Source organism: Tamandua tetradactyla, chromosome 5 (assembly GCF_023851605.1).
Source record: "Tamandua tetradactyla isolate mTamTet1 chromosome 5, mTamTet1.pri, whole genome shotgun sequence".
Taxonomy (NCBI): Eukaryota; Metazoa; Chordata; class Mammalia; order Pilosa; family Myrmecophagidae; genus Tamandua; species Tamandua tetradactyla.
The window spans coordinates 120,705,638-120,723,534 of record NC_135331.1 but is presented as its reverse complement, the minus strand read 5'-3'; the positions used below and the strand labels follow the sequence as shown (position 1 = coordinate 120,723,534).

General features: G+C 34.9%; 1 protein-coding gene across 1 annotated transcript in view; it reads left to right on the top strand.

The window, feature by feature from the left end:
• EYS (EGF-like photoreceptor maintenance factor) overlaps nucleotides 1-17,897 on the top strand; it is a 1,737,133-nt gene that overhangs the window by 536,460 nt on the left and 1,182,776 nt on the right. The window contains 1 exon segment of the mRNA XM_077159432.1: nucleotides 15,340-15,587. Coding sequence (XP_077015547.1) covers nucleotides 15,340-15,587 — 248 coding nt within the window.

Genomic DNA, 17,897 nt, shown 5'->3' with positions numbered 1-17,897 from the left:
TTATAGTTTTCTATATACAGGTTATTTACGTCCCTGGTTAAATTTATTCCTAGATATTTGATTCTTTTAGTTGCTATTATGAATGGGGATATTTTTTCTTAATTGTCTCTTTAGTTAGGTCATTACTTATGTATAGAACCATTACTTACTGATTTTTGCACATTAATCTTGTGTCCTGCCACTTTGCTTATTTTTTTAGCTCAAGAAGATTTGTCATAGATTTCTCTGGATTTGTCAAGCATAGTATCATGTCATCTGCAATTAATGAAAAGTTTGCTACTTCCTTTCTGATTTGGAAGGCTTTTATTTATTTGTCTTGCCTGATTGCTCTAGCTAGAACTTCTAGCACAAGTTTGAATTAAAGTGGTGATAGTGAGCATCTTTGCCTTTCTCCTCATCTCAGGGGAACGACTTTCAGTCTCTCTACCTTAACTATGATGCTGGCTGTGGGTTTTTCATGTATACTCTTTATCATATTGATGAAGTTCCCTTTGAGTTCTACATTTTGAAATGTTTTTATCAGAAAAGGATGCTGAATTTTGTCAAATGCTTTTTCACCATCTATCGAGATAATCATGTGATTTTTCCCTTTCAACTGCTAATGTGCTATAATACATTGATTGATTTTCTTGTGTCGAACCACACTTGGTTGTGGTGTATATATACTTTTTAATGTACCATTGGATTTTATTTGTAAATATTTTGTTGAGAAGTTTTGCATTCATTAGGGAGATGGGCCTGCATTCTCCTTTCTCGTAGTATCTTTACCTGATTTTGATATTAGAGTGAAGTTAGCTTTAAAATGATCTACATAGTTTTCCTTTTTCCTCAGTTTTCTGGAAGAGTTTGAGCAGGAATGGTGTTAGTTCGTTATGGAATGTTTGGTAAAATTTCCCTGTGAAGCCGTCTGGCCTTGGGCTTTTCTTTGTAGGAAGATTTTTGATGACTGATTGAAATCTCTAATTGGTTTGATAAGGTATTATATTTCTTCTCAAGTTATGTTGTTCATGTGTTTCCAGAAATTTGTCCATTTCATCGAAACCGTCTACTTAGTTGGCATATAGTTGTTCATAGTATCCTCTAATGACTTTTTTTATTTTTTCAGTTCATGGTAATGATCCCCCTTGCATTTATGACTTTATTTATTTGTGTCCTTTCTCTTATTTTTTGTCAGCTTAGCTAAGAATCCATTGATTTTATTAATTTTTCTCAAAGAACTGACCCCTTTGTATTGATTCTTTCTATTGTTTCTTTTACTCTAATGTGTTTCTTCATTAATCTTTGTTATCTCTCTTCTCTTTGCTTTGGGGTTATGTTGCTGATCTTTCTCTACTTCCTCCAGTGAGCAGTTGTCTTTGATTTTCACTTTCTCTACTTTTTAATATAGGCATTTAGAGCAATAAATTTCCTTCTCAGTACTGCCTTTACCACATTCCACAAGTTCTGATGTATTGTATTCTCATTTTCAGATATTTACCAATTTCTCTTGTAATTTCTTCTGACTCACTAATTGTTTAAGAGTGTGTTATTTAATCTCCATATATTTTTTAAAGTTCTGGTTCTTTGTTGGTTATTGATTTCCAGCTTCACTCCATTATGGTCAGAGAAACTCCTTTGAATAATTTCAGTCTTTTTTAAAATTGTTAAGATCTGTTTTGTGCCCCAGCACATGCTGTATCCTGGAGAACATTCCATGAGCACTAGAGAAGACTTTGTATTATGGTGTTTTGGGGTGCAATGATCTATATATGTCTGTTAGGTCTAGGTCCTTTATCTCATTGTTTCAGTCCTCTATTTTCTGATTGATCCTCTGTCTGGTTGCTCTATCTATAGAAGAAAGATTTGTATGGAAGTCTTCCAATATTATTGTTGAAACATCTATTGGTCCCTCCAGTTTTGCCAATGATTGCCTCGTGTTCTTTGGAGCTCTTTGATTGGATGCATAAACATTTATGATTGTTATTTCTTCTTGGTGAATCATCCCTTTTATTAATATGTGGAGTCCTTCCTTGTCTTTTATGACATCTTTGTCATTAAAGTCTATTTTGTCTGATATCAGTGTAGCTATTCCTGATTTCTTTTGGCTATTAGGTTGCATAGAATGTATTTTTCCATCTTACATTTTAAATCTCTTTGTATCCTTGTATCTAAGATGGGTCTCTTATAAATAACATATAGATGTGCTGTATCTTTTAATCCATTCTGCCAATCTGCATCTTTTAATTGGTAAATTTAATCCATTACCATTCAAAGTTATTACGGAAAAAGTGGTTCTTGAATGTATCATCTTATTCTTTGATTATCATTTGTCAGATCTCTATATTTTTTTCTCTCTTTTTATCCTTTAAGTTACCCTTACTTATATTCTGGGCACTCCTCCAGACCTCTATCTCCTGTCTTTTTTCTTTTCCAGCTGACAGAACACCCTTTAGTATTTCTTGCAGGGCCAGTCTCTTATTAACAAATTCTCTCAGCATTTATTTATCCATGGAAATTTTAATCTGTTGCTCACATTTGAAGGACAATTTTACTGGATAAAGAATTCTTGGCTGGAATTTTTTCTCTTCCAGAATTTAAATATATCATGCCACAGATTTCTTGTCTCCATGGTGCCTGTGCCTATGGAGTAGTCCAAACTTAATCTTCTGTGTAGTCCCTTGTGTGTTGTGAATCACCTTTCTCTTACTGCTTTAAGGACTTTCTGCTTCTCTTCAGCATTTGGCAGTCTGATTAGTGTGTGTCTTGGCGTGGGTCTACTTGGATTTGTTCTATTTGAAGTTCACTGGGCTTCTTTGATCTGCATATTTATGTCTTTTGTATGGGTTGAAAAGTTTTCCCTAATTATGTCCTCAAATGATCTTCCTAGCCCCTCATTCTTCTCTTCTTCTTCTGGGACACTAATGATTCTCATATTTGCATGCTTCGTGCTGTCCATCATCTCCCTGAGTCTACCTAATCAAAAGGTCCCATGTGCAATTGGATGGGTCACATCTTCATAGAAACAAATTAATCAAAAAAGTCCTGTGCAAACAATAAGTCTATGCCCACAAGCTTGACTTAAGATGAAGAACATGGCTTTTGTGGGGTACATAATGGTTTTCACAGCAGCACAGCTAGCTTTCAGGTTCCCCATGGTAGCTCCTAGCTACAGAGCTGAGGGGGAAGATTTCTCAAACTGATATGGTGGTGGAAGTCAGAAATATAGCAATCCTTTGGCTCCAGTTTCAGCCTGAATGTTGTAGCTCACTCCAGGTGTGAATAAACACCTTTTTCTCTCAATTGTAATTTCTTTGCTTTTTCATCCTGGTCCTCCCTATATAATGTAGAAGTCTCTCTCTGGTCACTTATACTCTGGAACCCCATCTTAGTTAATTTTCTGACACTTCTCTAGTTGTTCCATGGAACACAGGTGAACTAAGCTTATCCTATTTTGCCTTCTTCTTAGAAGTCTAGATATTACTTTTTTTGCATAGGCAGGCACTAGGAATTGAACACAGGTCTACAGCATGGCTGGCGAGAACTCCGTCTGCTGAGTCACCATGGCCGTCCTTAGATATTACATTTAATAAATTATGTAATAACATTAATCTAGGTATCTTTCTAAATGTAATATTATTTTAATTAATGTAGATGGTATAACCAGTGGTTTCTAATGTTTCTTGTGTTCTTTCAGTTTTTTGCCATTACAAAGCATGAAACAGAGAACAACTCTGAGCAATATATTCGTACCCTTTTTTTTTTTTTTTGCATGTATTTCTAGAAGTAGAATAAAAGTACTTGGTGCTCATTCATCATGAATGCATTGCAGGTTAGATTCTCTAGGAAACAAATTCTGAAATGGAGATGAGCATGCAGAAAGTTTGTTGTGAGGTGTCCTTGATATGTGTGCAGAGATTTTGTATATCATTTGTACTCCATAAAGCATAAAACATCTGTGGGAGGATGAAGCTAGCAAAATTGGACAGAAGCAGAAGGTCAACACTGATGGAAAGACAATAGAGACTCGCTAATCCCACTGGGAACCATAAAGAGGGAATGAGTAAATAAAACTGATTTCATACTGAACCAAGGGCCTGAGCCTTTATATCTCGGCCTCAGACCATCACTGGGTGGGGGCTTCTCCAAGAATAAGGGAGTGGCCTTGAGCAAATGACTTTTTTTTCCAGCCGGGTGGAATTCCCACGGCTATCAGGCACCAGCATTCCTGAGAGTGAGTGTGGAACAAATTGCTATGCAGTGCACCCTGGGAACATGGGCTCAGGCACAACACACACTTTGAGCAAATGGCCACTTTCTGATTTATCCAGCACAAAGTGTCCAAAAGAACTAGGAAAAGACCCCATTGTGTCTGGTCCTCCAGAGAGGCCACCTACTTGGGTCAGGGTCACTGGATGGTTGATTTATGCCAGAAATAAGGGACACCTGTGCTGCGTGAAGTGTTTGGTTTATATAAACCCCATGGGGAGGGGGACACACCGAGTCAAAAACACTCATCAAGCAACCTTATGCTCTGAAAAGCCCTCTTTTCTTTTAGCTAGCATCTCTCTGGTCTTGCTCTAACCCTAGGTATCAATGCTATAATTATCTTACTGAGATTTGTCATAAACTTCATAATGCATTTTTTGCCACCTCAGATACCTATAATATCATAAAACGAGCTAATTGGCATGATGCAAAATGCAAACTCACTTTCACTTAAGCCCAAACCTGTTGTCAAGTCACTTTTTGCTCAGAGAATAACAGCAGTTATGTATCCTTAAGTGAATGAGTCACAGCAACATTTCTTCCTTTAGAACCTAAAATGACCTACCAAGTGCTGTGCTTACTTCTCAGTGGTATAAGGTATAACATGGGATAATTTGCCTTTAAATGAGAGGAAATGTCTTAGCATGCTTCAGCATATTGTATATCTAACAACTTCCCTTATTTGACATATCTTTGAATCTTCATTGGGTTTATCTCCCACCATCAGGAGCTCATATGTTTTTTCCCCTTTCTTAATATTCCCCATTTCTTACTCATTCAGTTTGATTAAGATGATATTATTGCTATAATGGACAGATGTGATAGTATTCAGAATATTCAGACAGACTAGGTACCTTCAGAATATTTTACGGCTGAGAGTGGAAGAGGCAAGACAGCATTGAGGCAAGATCTTAAATACATACTGTTTTCTGTACCAAATTAATTTTCACAGTTTCTGACTGTCTGGTCTGATACGTATAGAAAAAGAAAAATAATTTACCATAGTCTTGGCCAAATGCCATGTATCTGAAGCACTGTTAATCTGCTCTATCAAATAGACCACATCTGACACAGTAGTTGCAACTGAGCTACTACTTGATTGAGCTTGAGTAGTCTACTGCCATCTTCAAAGTTATGTATTTTTGTTGGAACTTGACTAGCCAGTTAAATGGAGAAATGAAACCCTTTGGTCTATAAGAGTGGCATTAATCTCTGCTGCTTCTCCAGGGTTCTGTGTTGTTTTGCATTACGATACCACCTCTGGGGAAGCAGTATCAGAGGCTTCCAATTGGCACTCTCTGTAGCCCTAATACTTAAGCCAAAGAAATGAGGTGAATTTTGTACCTACCAAAATGTATGTCCATTTAAAATATACATTCAGGGACTCGAGAAATGGTCACTGGAACCAATGGATTGACTGTGCACTACACTGTGGCTGTAACTCCACTTCTTAGCTCACCTCAATGATGAAATTTCAGGAACCTAAATGTCCATGTACAATGGAGTTCGTTAGCCCCAGTATTCCTTGAAATGTTTGAAATTCCTTCTGCTATATGCAACACTAAAGTTAATGGTTATAAGTTCTTTTGTGGAACATTTTATGGAATCACTGTATATATTTGACACGGTGCGGTACGGTCTTTTCTTCTGGGCACACAACCTCTTCTGTGGGGTCTAAAAAGTGAGTAAAGGATCATGGTATTTATTTGAGATGGCTTACCTCAGCTTCCTGTTCATCTATTCTTGATTTATTTTTATTGTCTATATTGCCCCTAATGAAACTGTGTTCTATTGTGTGTCTCCAGAATTTTCTAAGGTTCAGGACCACTGAGTGTCTCTCCATACTTGGTTCTTTTTATAAGTGTGCCTGCTAATCTTGCTTTCAGGATTACAGGCAACCCTTTTATGTTTTCAGAATACTATCATCTGTGTTGCTTACAGGGAGTCTGTTTCAATAGCAGCACCTCATGTAGTTATCACTGGCTTATAGAGGAAAGGCAGCACTGATTTTCTCAATGAAGCTGCTGCTTCTCTGAAAATCATATTCCTTATCATTTTGATAAAAGGAGAACCCTCTGGACCCTCTTATAGAAAATGGTGAGGTTTCTGGCCTTACATAAAATGCATCTGTTAACATTCTCATTTCTTTGAGCTTTTGGTTCCTTTTTTGCACCATTTAGCATGGCAATTCTGGCATTTCTTCTTCAGTTAACATAGGTCATCACTTTATCCAAGCTCTCAAGAGCTAACGGTGTAAGTGTATTAGTACCATTTCAAGGTTTCTGTTGATTCCTTTAGCAGAATCTCTTAGTATTACTGTTCTGCCAGCTATGGATTCTTCAGTAACATTAGCATTTAGAACATTCATGTTATCATGCCTGTAAGGCCATCACGAAAAGCAGTAGTGCTCCCATGACTAACTCATATGCTTCAATGGTGTGAGATAGGGAAGGAACACAAAACAAAATAACAGAAAAACGGAAATGGCAAATGAAAACAAAAATATGGAAAGAGGAGAAATAAATTTTGTCTCAAATTTGTATTTTCTGTGATTAACATTGTGACCCTGTTTTTCCTTCTATTTGAATGTTCTTCTCTGGGCTAAAGTCTTTGCCCATCATTTTGACAATTTGTATTAGTATCATAGTTTCCAGTTATCTTTCCCTTAGACTTACATGTAAATAGGTTAAATGTTCACCAACCTTTTTTTTTTTTGCCAAGAATCTTAATTCATATCTCTAAAGTTCATTTTCTAGTAGTGTCATTGAAAAGAACTCATGGGAACTAAATTTCTGAGTTCTTGCATGATTAAACAGATTTACTTATTGCATTTATAGTTGAATGACTGTTTTGCTAGGGAACAAATTCACAGGTCTGTTTTCTTTCCATTCAGGATTTATTGACATTATTCTCTTGTCTTCTAGCCTTGGTAAAATCAGCCTTATCACATTTGGGTATGATTTAAACTTTGTATTCTATGACTGATTTTTTATTTTTCATTTTATCTTTGAAATCCAATAACTTAAGAAGCTGCATTTTACTGACTGATATTTATCATTATTATGCTTGTTGTTAGTAAAAAATAGTCTCTAAGTTCATGTCTTATTTTCTGGAAGGATTTCTTTGTCAACGTGTTTTAATTTTTTCTAGGCACCCAAATAAAAATGTATGTGCTTCTTGTTTACAAATCTAAATCTTTACATGTCAGATTTCTTCCATATCTTTTTGGAACTCTGCCATTTTATTTCCTCTCATTTTATTATTTTCATTTTCCTTTAGGTCCTGCTTAAAAATTTTGCTATATAATATAGAGGTATATTGACATTAGCTTTAGAATTTTTTTTAATTCTCTGGTTTTAATGTTAATCTGTCTAGTCAAGTAATACTTCAGTGAGATTCATTTTTCCTTTTTATATTTGTTTGCTTTGTTTGCATATACACATACAAACACATCTCTACATTTTGTGCTGATTCTTTTTTAAATTTTTATCTTTTCTAATTTTGTATCTATTAAATTAGCTCTTCATGATTCAGGTATTTGTGAGAAAATATGTCAGCAAGGTCTGTGTCAATGTTAAAAGGAAGTACGCCAAAGTTTCCCTACATCAATGTGAAGCAAAGATATTGTATGTGTGAGTGTGGGTGGGAGTGAAAGTGAGAAAGAAAATGAGATAAACTTACAAAGATTGGAAATTTCAAGACTGATTATTTCTCATGGCTGCAAAATTGGCATGGATGTGAAATTCCAAATTTGGCCTGTGTCTTCTTTTATCATCTTCTCCCATGACACTATATGATGGTAAATTGGCCCAGCTTCATGTTCAGACATGCTGTTTTCATTGTTTCTTGCTTTGCTGAATTGTGTTTTATACCACCTCTGCTGGATTCCTGCAGCAGCAGATACCTGCTCCTCACATCCTCTCTCGCCTTGATAACACTTTTACTGTATTTAACATTTTGTCTTCCCTTCTACTATATTCTAATTTGGGATCATCAATAACTCTTTTTATTGAAGGTAGAGTTTTATCTTCTGATTCTCATTTTCCTTGCCACTTTGTTTGGAATCAGAGAGATGCAGACATTGGTGATGTCACTCCATGTTTTACAGTGAAAAATCTCTTCTGTTTTGGATGTAGACTTCCTTTCTATGGGCTTGAGGTTATGGCTTGGGGTGTTCTGAAGGTTATTCAAATGTCGTATTATAACTCCATGGGGACTAGTTTGATGACTCATCCAGTGTTAGGAAGGGTCTGAAAGAAAATCAGATCATAGCTATAAATATCTTCCAGAGACCCCCTGTGATGAATAGGAATTTCTTACGAGAGATGTTTCTGCCTCCCCTCCCTTGTCTCTTTTTTTCTTTTCCTCCTTACTACTTTCCTTATTTCATTCTGTAATTGTTTCCTTTCTTTAATAATAAATAAAAAGTGATGTGGGGGCAGTGTAATCGTGGCTCAGTGGCAGAATTCTTGCCTGCCATGCCAGAGACGCAGGTTCGATTCCTGGAGCCTGCCCATGCAAAAAAAAAAAAAAAGAATTGTGGACTTTTTTCTTTTTCTAAGGAAGTATTCTATAGTTTTAAATTTTCATAAAAAGGGTCCATTTCTTTATCTCTTAAGGTTTGCCAACTTTCTTCTTAAATAGCATCATTTTTCACATATTTTTTACATTGGCTAGTCAAATTTCTGCTGCATGTCAGAATTTATTTTATTACATGTATATAGTTTAAAAGTAAGTGTGTCTGATTAATAGTCGTAGTATATATTGCTGGTACACATTGCTCCTGAGAAGCTTGTTAAGAGCTTGTCTTATAGTTTCAGAGGCTAGAAATCCAATATTAAGTTATTGGCTGGGCTTACTTTCTCCTGGAATCATAGGATCCGACAGTCCTCTTACATTTGGCAATCTCTCTTTTTCCTTGTGTCTGCTTCTCTGATTGTCTCTTTCTTTTCAGTTTTACTTCCATATCCAATTTCCTTTGCTTATAGGGACTTAAGCCATATTAGATTAGGCCTACTATCATTCAGTTTGGCCACAACTTTAATATTAGTATCTTCAAAGTTCCTATTTACAAATGAGTTCACACTCAGAGCACCAACAGACCAAGGTTTAGGATTGGATCGTGTCTTTTGGAGGGAAATGATTCAGTCTCCAATACTTACCCAAATGATGCATTTTGGAAAATACTAGGAGTTAGAAGTATAGTTACTTTCTCAGGAACAACTGGCACACCATCAATTTGCTATGTTTCTATACAGGCACACACACACACACACACACACACACACAAATATAAATTGTTTACGATGATAAACTTACACATTTTACTTATAAACCAAGTTTTTGTAAAGATTGAATCATATAATTATCCATACTATTCATATTCATAGCATAAGCCATATTTATGGTTCAATAGGTAAATTCAGAGGAAGGTAGTTTCAACTGTCTTGTATTATTCTTTTTTATGCAAGTGTTTTCCTTTAGAATTTGTCAAGTAATTGTTGAGACATTTTCAAGATTACTCCTCTATACTATTTTGTAAGTTTAGAGACACTATCTACTAAAATCTGGTGGCTGATCTCAGTGATAAAATGTCCCGTTCTCATGGTTTCTGTGTAATGATCTCGATAGTGAAAATGTGCAACTACTTACACTATCCAGCACCTGCTGATCTGTTGTCTCAGTCTCTAGTTTAAGGGTATGAGTTTCATCAGATTTATTACAGGATTTATATGTGAGCATACTGAAAACTTGACCTGATCATTTTTCTGCCTGTGCTTGGCTGGCACTTCAGTTTCCTGCTATGAAAAGAGGAATCCTCTGAATCTTGAAAACGATTGGAATTGTTTTTTGAACATGATGACTTGCCGAGAGAGCAGCTTGAATTCAACAACTGTGAAAAATACTATTGATCAGTGGTCTTCTTACACGGCACTGAAGATTAAATTATGTAGAATATTGGAAACATAGTAGATAATTCAAAGAGAATGATATCAAGGAAGTATCTAAGCAATGCATTCATATCAAAAAGCATATTGCTTAAAAATATTGGTCATAATTCTTCCACAATGGAGATATGTTTATTCTTAAATGTTATGTGTCCCAAATTATTGAGAAAGACATCTATATTTTTTGAATATATATATATAAAATGAGGCTTAAGAGACTAAATAGAAAAGATTATTTTTTCTTTTAAATTTAAATACAAGCATTCTTGAGTTCTCTCTTTCTTCTACTTCTGGGACTCACAAAATGCATATACAGGTATGCTTAATAGTGTCACACAAGTTCCTCAATTCTGTTCACTTTTTCTTCATTCATTCTTTATATTCCTCAGACTGGACCATTTCAATTGTCTTATCTTCAAGTTCTACAATTCTTTCTTCTACCAGCTCCAATCTGCTGTTGAAATCCCTAGGGAATTTTAAATTTCTATTACTTTGGTCCTCATCTCTGTTTGGTTCATTTTCATAATTTTATCTCTCTACTGATATTCTCTTTGGGTTTGTCTATTGTTTTCCTCATCTCCTTTATTTCTTTGTTCATGTTTTCCTTTAGCTCTTAGAGCATAATTAGAGCCACTTTCTTTAAAGTCTTTCTCTGCTGTATCCCAGGTCTGGTCATTCTCATTAATAGTTTCTGATGCTTTTGTTACTCCTTTGCATGGTTCATCATTTCCTGTTTCTTTGTATGTTTTGTAATCTTTTGTTGCAACCTGAATATTTTGATATTTTAATGTGTTACTGCTGGAATGTATAGCCATTTGTTCCTTAAGCTTGTATACCGCTAGTGTTATGATAAAGCTTTCCTTGAATTCCTGAAGCTTACAAACAAACAAACAGGAAAAAGAAAACATCTTTCCTGGGCTTTGCAGATTGACCTGAGTGCTTTCTCTTAGAGCTTATCCATATAATGGGTTTAGAGAGTAGCTTAAGGCCAAAGTATATGGGTCTCACTTGTCCTTTCTGCTCATGCATCCTGTCTTGGGTATGTGTGTGGCTCTAGGAATTTTCCTGCTTATGCAGGTATACATAACCATTCTTCCCTTGTCAACAATTTCCTCATGATCCCAGGCGCTGCACACTATGTGCCACATACAGCAATCCTTTAACACAAGGCAGTCACAAATTTCCTGTTCTCCTGTAATATTCTATAGGACATCTCTGTGAACTGCCTCCTACATACAGGACTGCTTCTGTGACTATGATCATGACAAATGTTCAGACTGCTGCTGACTGACTGGTCCCACTATGTAGATGGGGGTTACTCTGCTGTTTTTGGAACCAGGACCAGAAACCCACACTGGGAGCGCAGCTTAGCTCCATGCTGAGCCCAGGAGGAGATGGGGAGAGACCAGCAAGAGCACCAGGATAACCTTCCATTTTTAGGTGTCCTTTTTCTTGATTTGGTGCTTATCCTGTTACTGCAATCCTTCAATTGTTTCTTGGAGTTTTAGAAACATGTTTCTGCAAGTTCTTTCTGATGGTCCAAAGCTTCTGGAGGGCTGAACAGAGCAATTGAAGCTTCTCATTCTGTCATTTTGATCGTGTGATTTATCACTTACCAATTCTGATAGTAATTTAATTTTGCATATATTAATGCTAAATAATCAATAAATAACCTAGTATTCATAAGAAAATGTTCTCTTTTAAATTATGTGTTCTATTAGATTAATATTTACAAGTTATAGCCACAAAGGCCATATGCCTTAATACGTAAAACAGTTCAAACATAGGTATCTACAATTGAACAATACTTAGTCATTACATATCAATATTTATGACAGGAAATTACACTTAATATTCAGTATTCAGAATCTGTCTTCTGTTAAGATTTTTGATGTTAATAAATTTCTTTGATGAATACTCATATTTTTAAATATGATACCTACTTTATCTTCTATTATCAGCTTTAATACTCTGAAACAACACTTAAGAATTGAAATGTTCTTATTTAATCAAAGTTAAATGTATGATATGTCAGTGGAATTAGTTTTATTTGCTAGGGAAAATGGAAATTTAGAATATTCTATTCTACCTTTAAGTACACACTAAATTAAATTTTAAATGTTGATGACTTGGAGTTGTACTCTTAAAAAGTCAACAGTATGTTTTCATATATATATATATTTTAATCCATAAGGACACTGCTTCTACTGTGAGTTTGGAAAACCTTGCCAGAACACACTGACTGCTGAAGTTATTTCAGGGTACAATGTAAAACCATATTGAAGCTCTCTCACAAAATATTTTTCCATCCATCAAAATCTATTTTCTCTGACATGTATGAAAATGGATTTGAATATATAAACTCATAGGTCTAATTGTTACTTCTAGTGACTTTGTTCCTTGGAACTTTATTTTCTATAAAATACCCATCCATTTCCACAGGGCTACTACTGTTGTCATTAACCCTGTTGACATATGGCCAGGTGCTTTCCTGAGGATTTGTTCCTTGTAAGGGCACCACGTGAAATCTTGGGCCACCTGTTATTTGAGAAGATAAAATAAATCTTCCATTTGTATGCTAAATATTCAAGCATGTTGATTGTTCACAGGAAGCATTTTTAAAGCAGCCAAGTTGAAATTATGTATTTGTGCTTGAATAAAGAGAATAAAAAGCATGAATATTTGTACAACCTCCCTCAAGGGTGTTGTCATGAAGTGTAGTAATTACAATTTAAGAAAGTGTTAATTTTCTAACCTTTATCCTCTGAAAATTCCAATAATGAACTCATTGTCTCCCATGGTATGACAGAATAGTTTTAGTTACAGTAAAGTTATACCCAGTAAAATAAATGCACTGAAGCTATTTTATTAGGACTTGGTAATACCTGCCTTTAATATTGTTTCACAAAATGTTGAGTGATGTGATGATAGATTTGAAACATGTAAGAAAACAAAAAGAAGGAAGCTGGGAGAAACAGGTCTGAGTACCACATTCCAAGTTTCTTACCTACTAACCATATGACTTTGGATAAGTCACTTTTATTCTTTGCATTTCCAAATATTTTGTCTGTTAAAATGAGAATAAGTATGCCTCTTCTACTTATTTTGAAGTTTCATTGGAAGTATCAGATTGCATAACGTATTTGAAATGGCTTCAAAATGAAATGGCATACAGACGAAGCAGTACCCATTGATGAGATGCATATTTTCTTTAGGATGATAGGGTATCAAATGCTTTTAAAATTCTATAATAGAACATATTAACCACTAGAGGTGGTTAGGCATTGTAGATGTCACTATAAGAGTCATGTTTTATTCATTATCTCATTTAATATTTACACAAATTCTCTGAGATTTCCACTCTCATTAAGTTCTCTGATCTCCCAAGTGAAGGAATTCAGGTACCTCTATCTGATTCTAATGCCAAAGCTCTTATATAAATCAATATTTCTAATGTCATCAGCACTTAGTCTATGCATAAGAACATGAAGATTCAAGTAATTCTTGCCTTAGTAGTGATGTGGTGGCAAGCTATGCAAATGATCATAACACAAGGCAGTGTATGTGATGAGTCCCTAAAAAGAATGACAAGCAAATTTTACAGCAAGGTAAAATCATGTGCAAGATTAGTAAGCAACTAAAGGTTAGGATAATTTGGGGGTGGGGAATTTTCAGTTCTTTAAATTGGATTTAATTTTTTGAACTGGTAAACACTTCATAGTCAATTATACCTAAAACCATTTTGCCCCCTATTCATTTTATTCTTTGCTTCCATCTCTTATAATTCACTTTCAATTGTTGGGAAGACATTATTATTCAATGATGTCCTTTCTCATTAGTGATATCTTCTGTATTTATTAATGCAGAAGGGTCTTGACATTCATGGACTTTGACACTAAAAGTGAGGTGTGTCTCCTTCCTTCCGTTCTTCCATCCTTCCGTCTTTCGGTCCTTCCTTCCTTCTTGCCTTCCTTCCTTCCTTCCTTTCTTCCTTCTTTTCTTTTTTTTTGTCTTCCTTCTTGCCTTCCTTCATCCTTTTTTTAAATTTAGCAAGATATTACTTATTATGATACTACTAAGCAATTTCTTGAAAATGATTCAAGATATCTTAAAAATGTAGTCTTTTTTAATACATGAAGTTTTTTTTTTCCCAAAAAACCATTCTTCTAATATTTCTTATGTGTTGTTTCATGGTATGTTACCTGAACGATAGCACTGTAGCTTAAGATTTTGAGCTCTGGCATGCCTGCAGACTTATGTTAAGTCCTTACCCAGAACCTACTGTCTATGGTTGGCTTCCCCAGTACCAGCTGGTGGACAAAACTTGCATTTACTTGGTTAATTATACCCTGCCTGTTTCTGTTGTCTAGATACTATGTTTTTGGAGACCTTTCCTGTCCTTTCTAACAGAATTTTCCTCCTCTTGGGGGCAGAACTTGCCTACTTTGCTGGAAGATGTTTGATTGATTAAAGTGCTGGTTGAATTAAAAAATTCCCAAGACTATGATAAAAGCTGAATAGTTAAAAGTCAGGCTGGCCTAGAGTCTCTGATGTGCAGCCAAGATCTGAATGCTTTCTTTTTTATTTGTTTGCTTTTTTGCTTAATTTTCCCACATTACTCAAATATTAATAATTCAAATGTTTAAACCAACTGAAAACTTAAAGAAAACAGATGCTTAACATAAAAAGAGCACCTTGTTAAATATCTAATGATTACAAAGTATCACAAATTGGTAAAGACATTGAATTAAATATCATTTGGCTTATAAACAGTCATCCCATCTGTAAAAATTGTTTTACATTAAAGGAATAATTGAGAAATTCTGTTCATTTATTAATTCAGCTCAATTCAATAGTTGCTAAAATTGAAATTGTTAGTTATTCTCTGTGTCTCAGTGGCCTAACTATGCTAGAAATTTACCAAATGTTCTTAAATCTTTTCTAGTTAATACAGTCAATTTCACACAAGGTACATTTTCAATTGTCACAGGGAACTAGGCAAACAATGTTTTTTAAACTGTGGCTAATTTATTAACCATGTTCTAAATTTTAAATTTTTTATATTAGTTCCTTTTAGCAATTGCATTGAAACTGCAAAGAATGAACCTGAAAAGTGTTTCTCATGTTTCTTAAAATGTTTTTGCAGCTGTGAATGTACATCTGGATGGACTGGACAGAACTGTAGTGAAGAAATAAATGAATGTGACTCTGACCCATGCATGAATGGAGCTCTTTGTCATGAATCTACCATCCCTGGGCAATTCATATGTCTGTGCCCACCCTTTTATATGGGACAATTTTGCCATCAACGCTATAATCCCTGTGATTCCCTTGAGAAAAAATCAACATGCCTGACTTTTGTAGATGGAAATTATTTTTGTGTCTGTAGAAAAGGTAAGAGTTTATAAATAGTGTTTTAAAATTTTGTTTAGTTTTTTTTTTTCTCCCTCTATGGGGCAATAATCCCTTAAGATTATTAAAATAATCTAAATCTAACTTAGATTATATCAGTTAATGGGGTAACTTAATTAAATCTGCTTTCATTTATTCTTACCAACCCCCTAAAACCTCCTTAGATGGAAGGTAATCTGTTATAAGGATACAGAGGCAAGTCCTTGAACCTGTGAACATGACAAAAACTGCTGGGTCTTCTGGGGTACTGGAAGGAGAAACTATAAGGACATCCAAAACTATTTCTGTAAAAATGACATGGAGTCTATAGAGTATACAATGGGGGATATGTTAGGGATGGGGAGTATCTGGCTCCAAACCCAGGTATACGAACATATTGCGGAAATAATCTAATGAAAGTAACCTAAAGAGCATGGGGTTTGGGGTGGATTGCATTGTGAAGCTTTGGGTCTTTTTGGTGCTTTTCACCTCTCTTCTTTCTGCTAAACCAGTATCATGTGACTCAATTGGCTGCTTTGCCCAATAAGGAAAGAATCCACATAAGAGATAGAGAAAGGGAAGGTGTAAAGAAATTGTTGAGTACCTGAATTTAGCCATGCCTGATGTCAGAGGTACTTCTTGCTCTCTGGGCACTCTAATCCAATAACTCACTTATCATCCTTAAATTTGCTTGATTTAGGTCTCTGAAGATATAACTGAAATAATTCTGATTAATGCATAGGTAGTTCAGCCATACATTTACTGCTCATGAATTGCTGACCACTCAAGAGCTATTACTGTCTTCAGGCAGAATTCTGTTTCCATAAACCTAATACATGGCAAGTTTTCAGCTCGAATGTGTCATCAGCACAATGTAAAACCACATTTTTAAAGACCTCCACACTTATTTTCTGATACTCCTTTATGATCCCATGTCTCTTCGTATCATTTACTCTACTGAAATAGGAGTCTGTTAAAGCAAAGGACTATGCTATTTCACTCTTTAGTCCAGAAAGTCTAACTTAGATTATATCAGTTAATGGGGTAACTTAATTAAATCTGCTTTCATTTATTCTTACCGACCCCCTAAAACCTCCTTAGATGGGAGGTAATCTGTTATAAGGATACAGAGGCAAGTCCTTGAACCCGTGAACATGACAAAAAACTGCTGGGTCTTCTGGGGTACTGGAAGGAGAAACTATAAGGACATCTAAAACTATTTCTGTAAAAATGACATGGAGTCTATAGAATATACAATGGGGGAAGATAGAGCATGCTGTAAAATGTTTGCAGGCTTGAGGAAGCAATAGAGAGAGACAAAATGGGAAAGGGTCATTTGATGCACCAGAAAATCTCAGTAATTATAAAGTACACAGTGAAAACAAATAGCAATTTTACTTTTAACAAAAATTGAGAATGAAACTTTTTTTGGAAAAAAAAAGTACTCAACATCAGTGGAAGAGCTAATCTACCGAGCACGATTATTCTGTAGTACTCTATTAGCCTACCTATATTCTCAGATTATTTCTGTAATTATTGAGCAGCAGAAGTATAGTTAATTCATGTTAAATGATACCTCTGCTATTTTCAGAAGAGCTAGTTTAGGACCAGATGGGATTTTTTCCCCCAAATCTTAATATTTTTTGTTAATACATTTTTCTAATTCATTTAATGAATTTATATGATCTAGCCAGATACTTTTCATGTAATTGTGGGGTGAGAGAAACATAAGTTCAGAGATATAAAATTGTGTGATCACATGTCAAATTATAGTAAGATTTCCCATATATATGACCAACCACAAAGATAAGTCTTTAGGGGAATTTAGACTTCTCTATCATAAATAAGTAAAATATAACTTTGCTTGGAACTTCATTATTCTGCTTAAGGTTTTCAGAGAAATATGACCAAGAGTGATGGTTAGTAGAAAGGAAGGTGCAGCAAAACCACAATGAATATGTGTTTTACTTCGTTCAAGTTATGGTTCAGCACAAATAGATTTTTGAAGTGCACATCATTTGAAAACTATTTCCCTTCATAGATATATACATGAAAGAAGATGAGAACAGTGTTACTAAACTTAATAAATCAAGGAAGTAAGTTTCTGTAGGTTTTAACAACTATAAAAATGTTTATTTTATACTGCCTTTAGCAGTTCAACTTCTAAAAGATTGTTAAAAAAACTACTTCAGAAAATTAAAAAGAGATTGACTATGGGATGTTTTGGAAGCTATGGGTTACTTTAATAGTTATTATTTTTTTTTAATAGAGGTTATATCAAAACCATTATGTCATTTCTTAAACAAAATATTC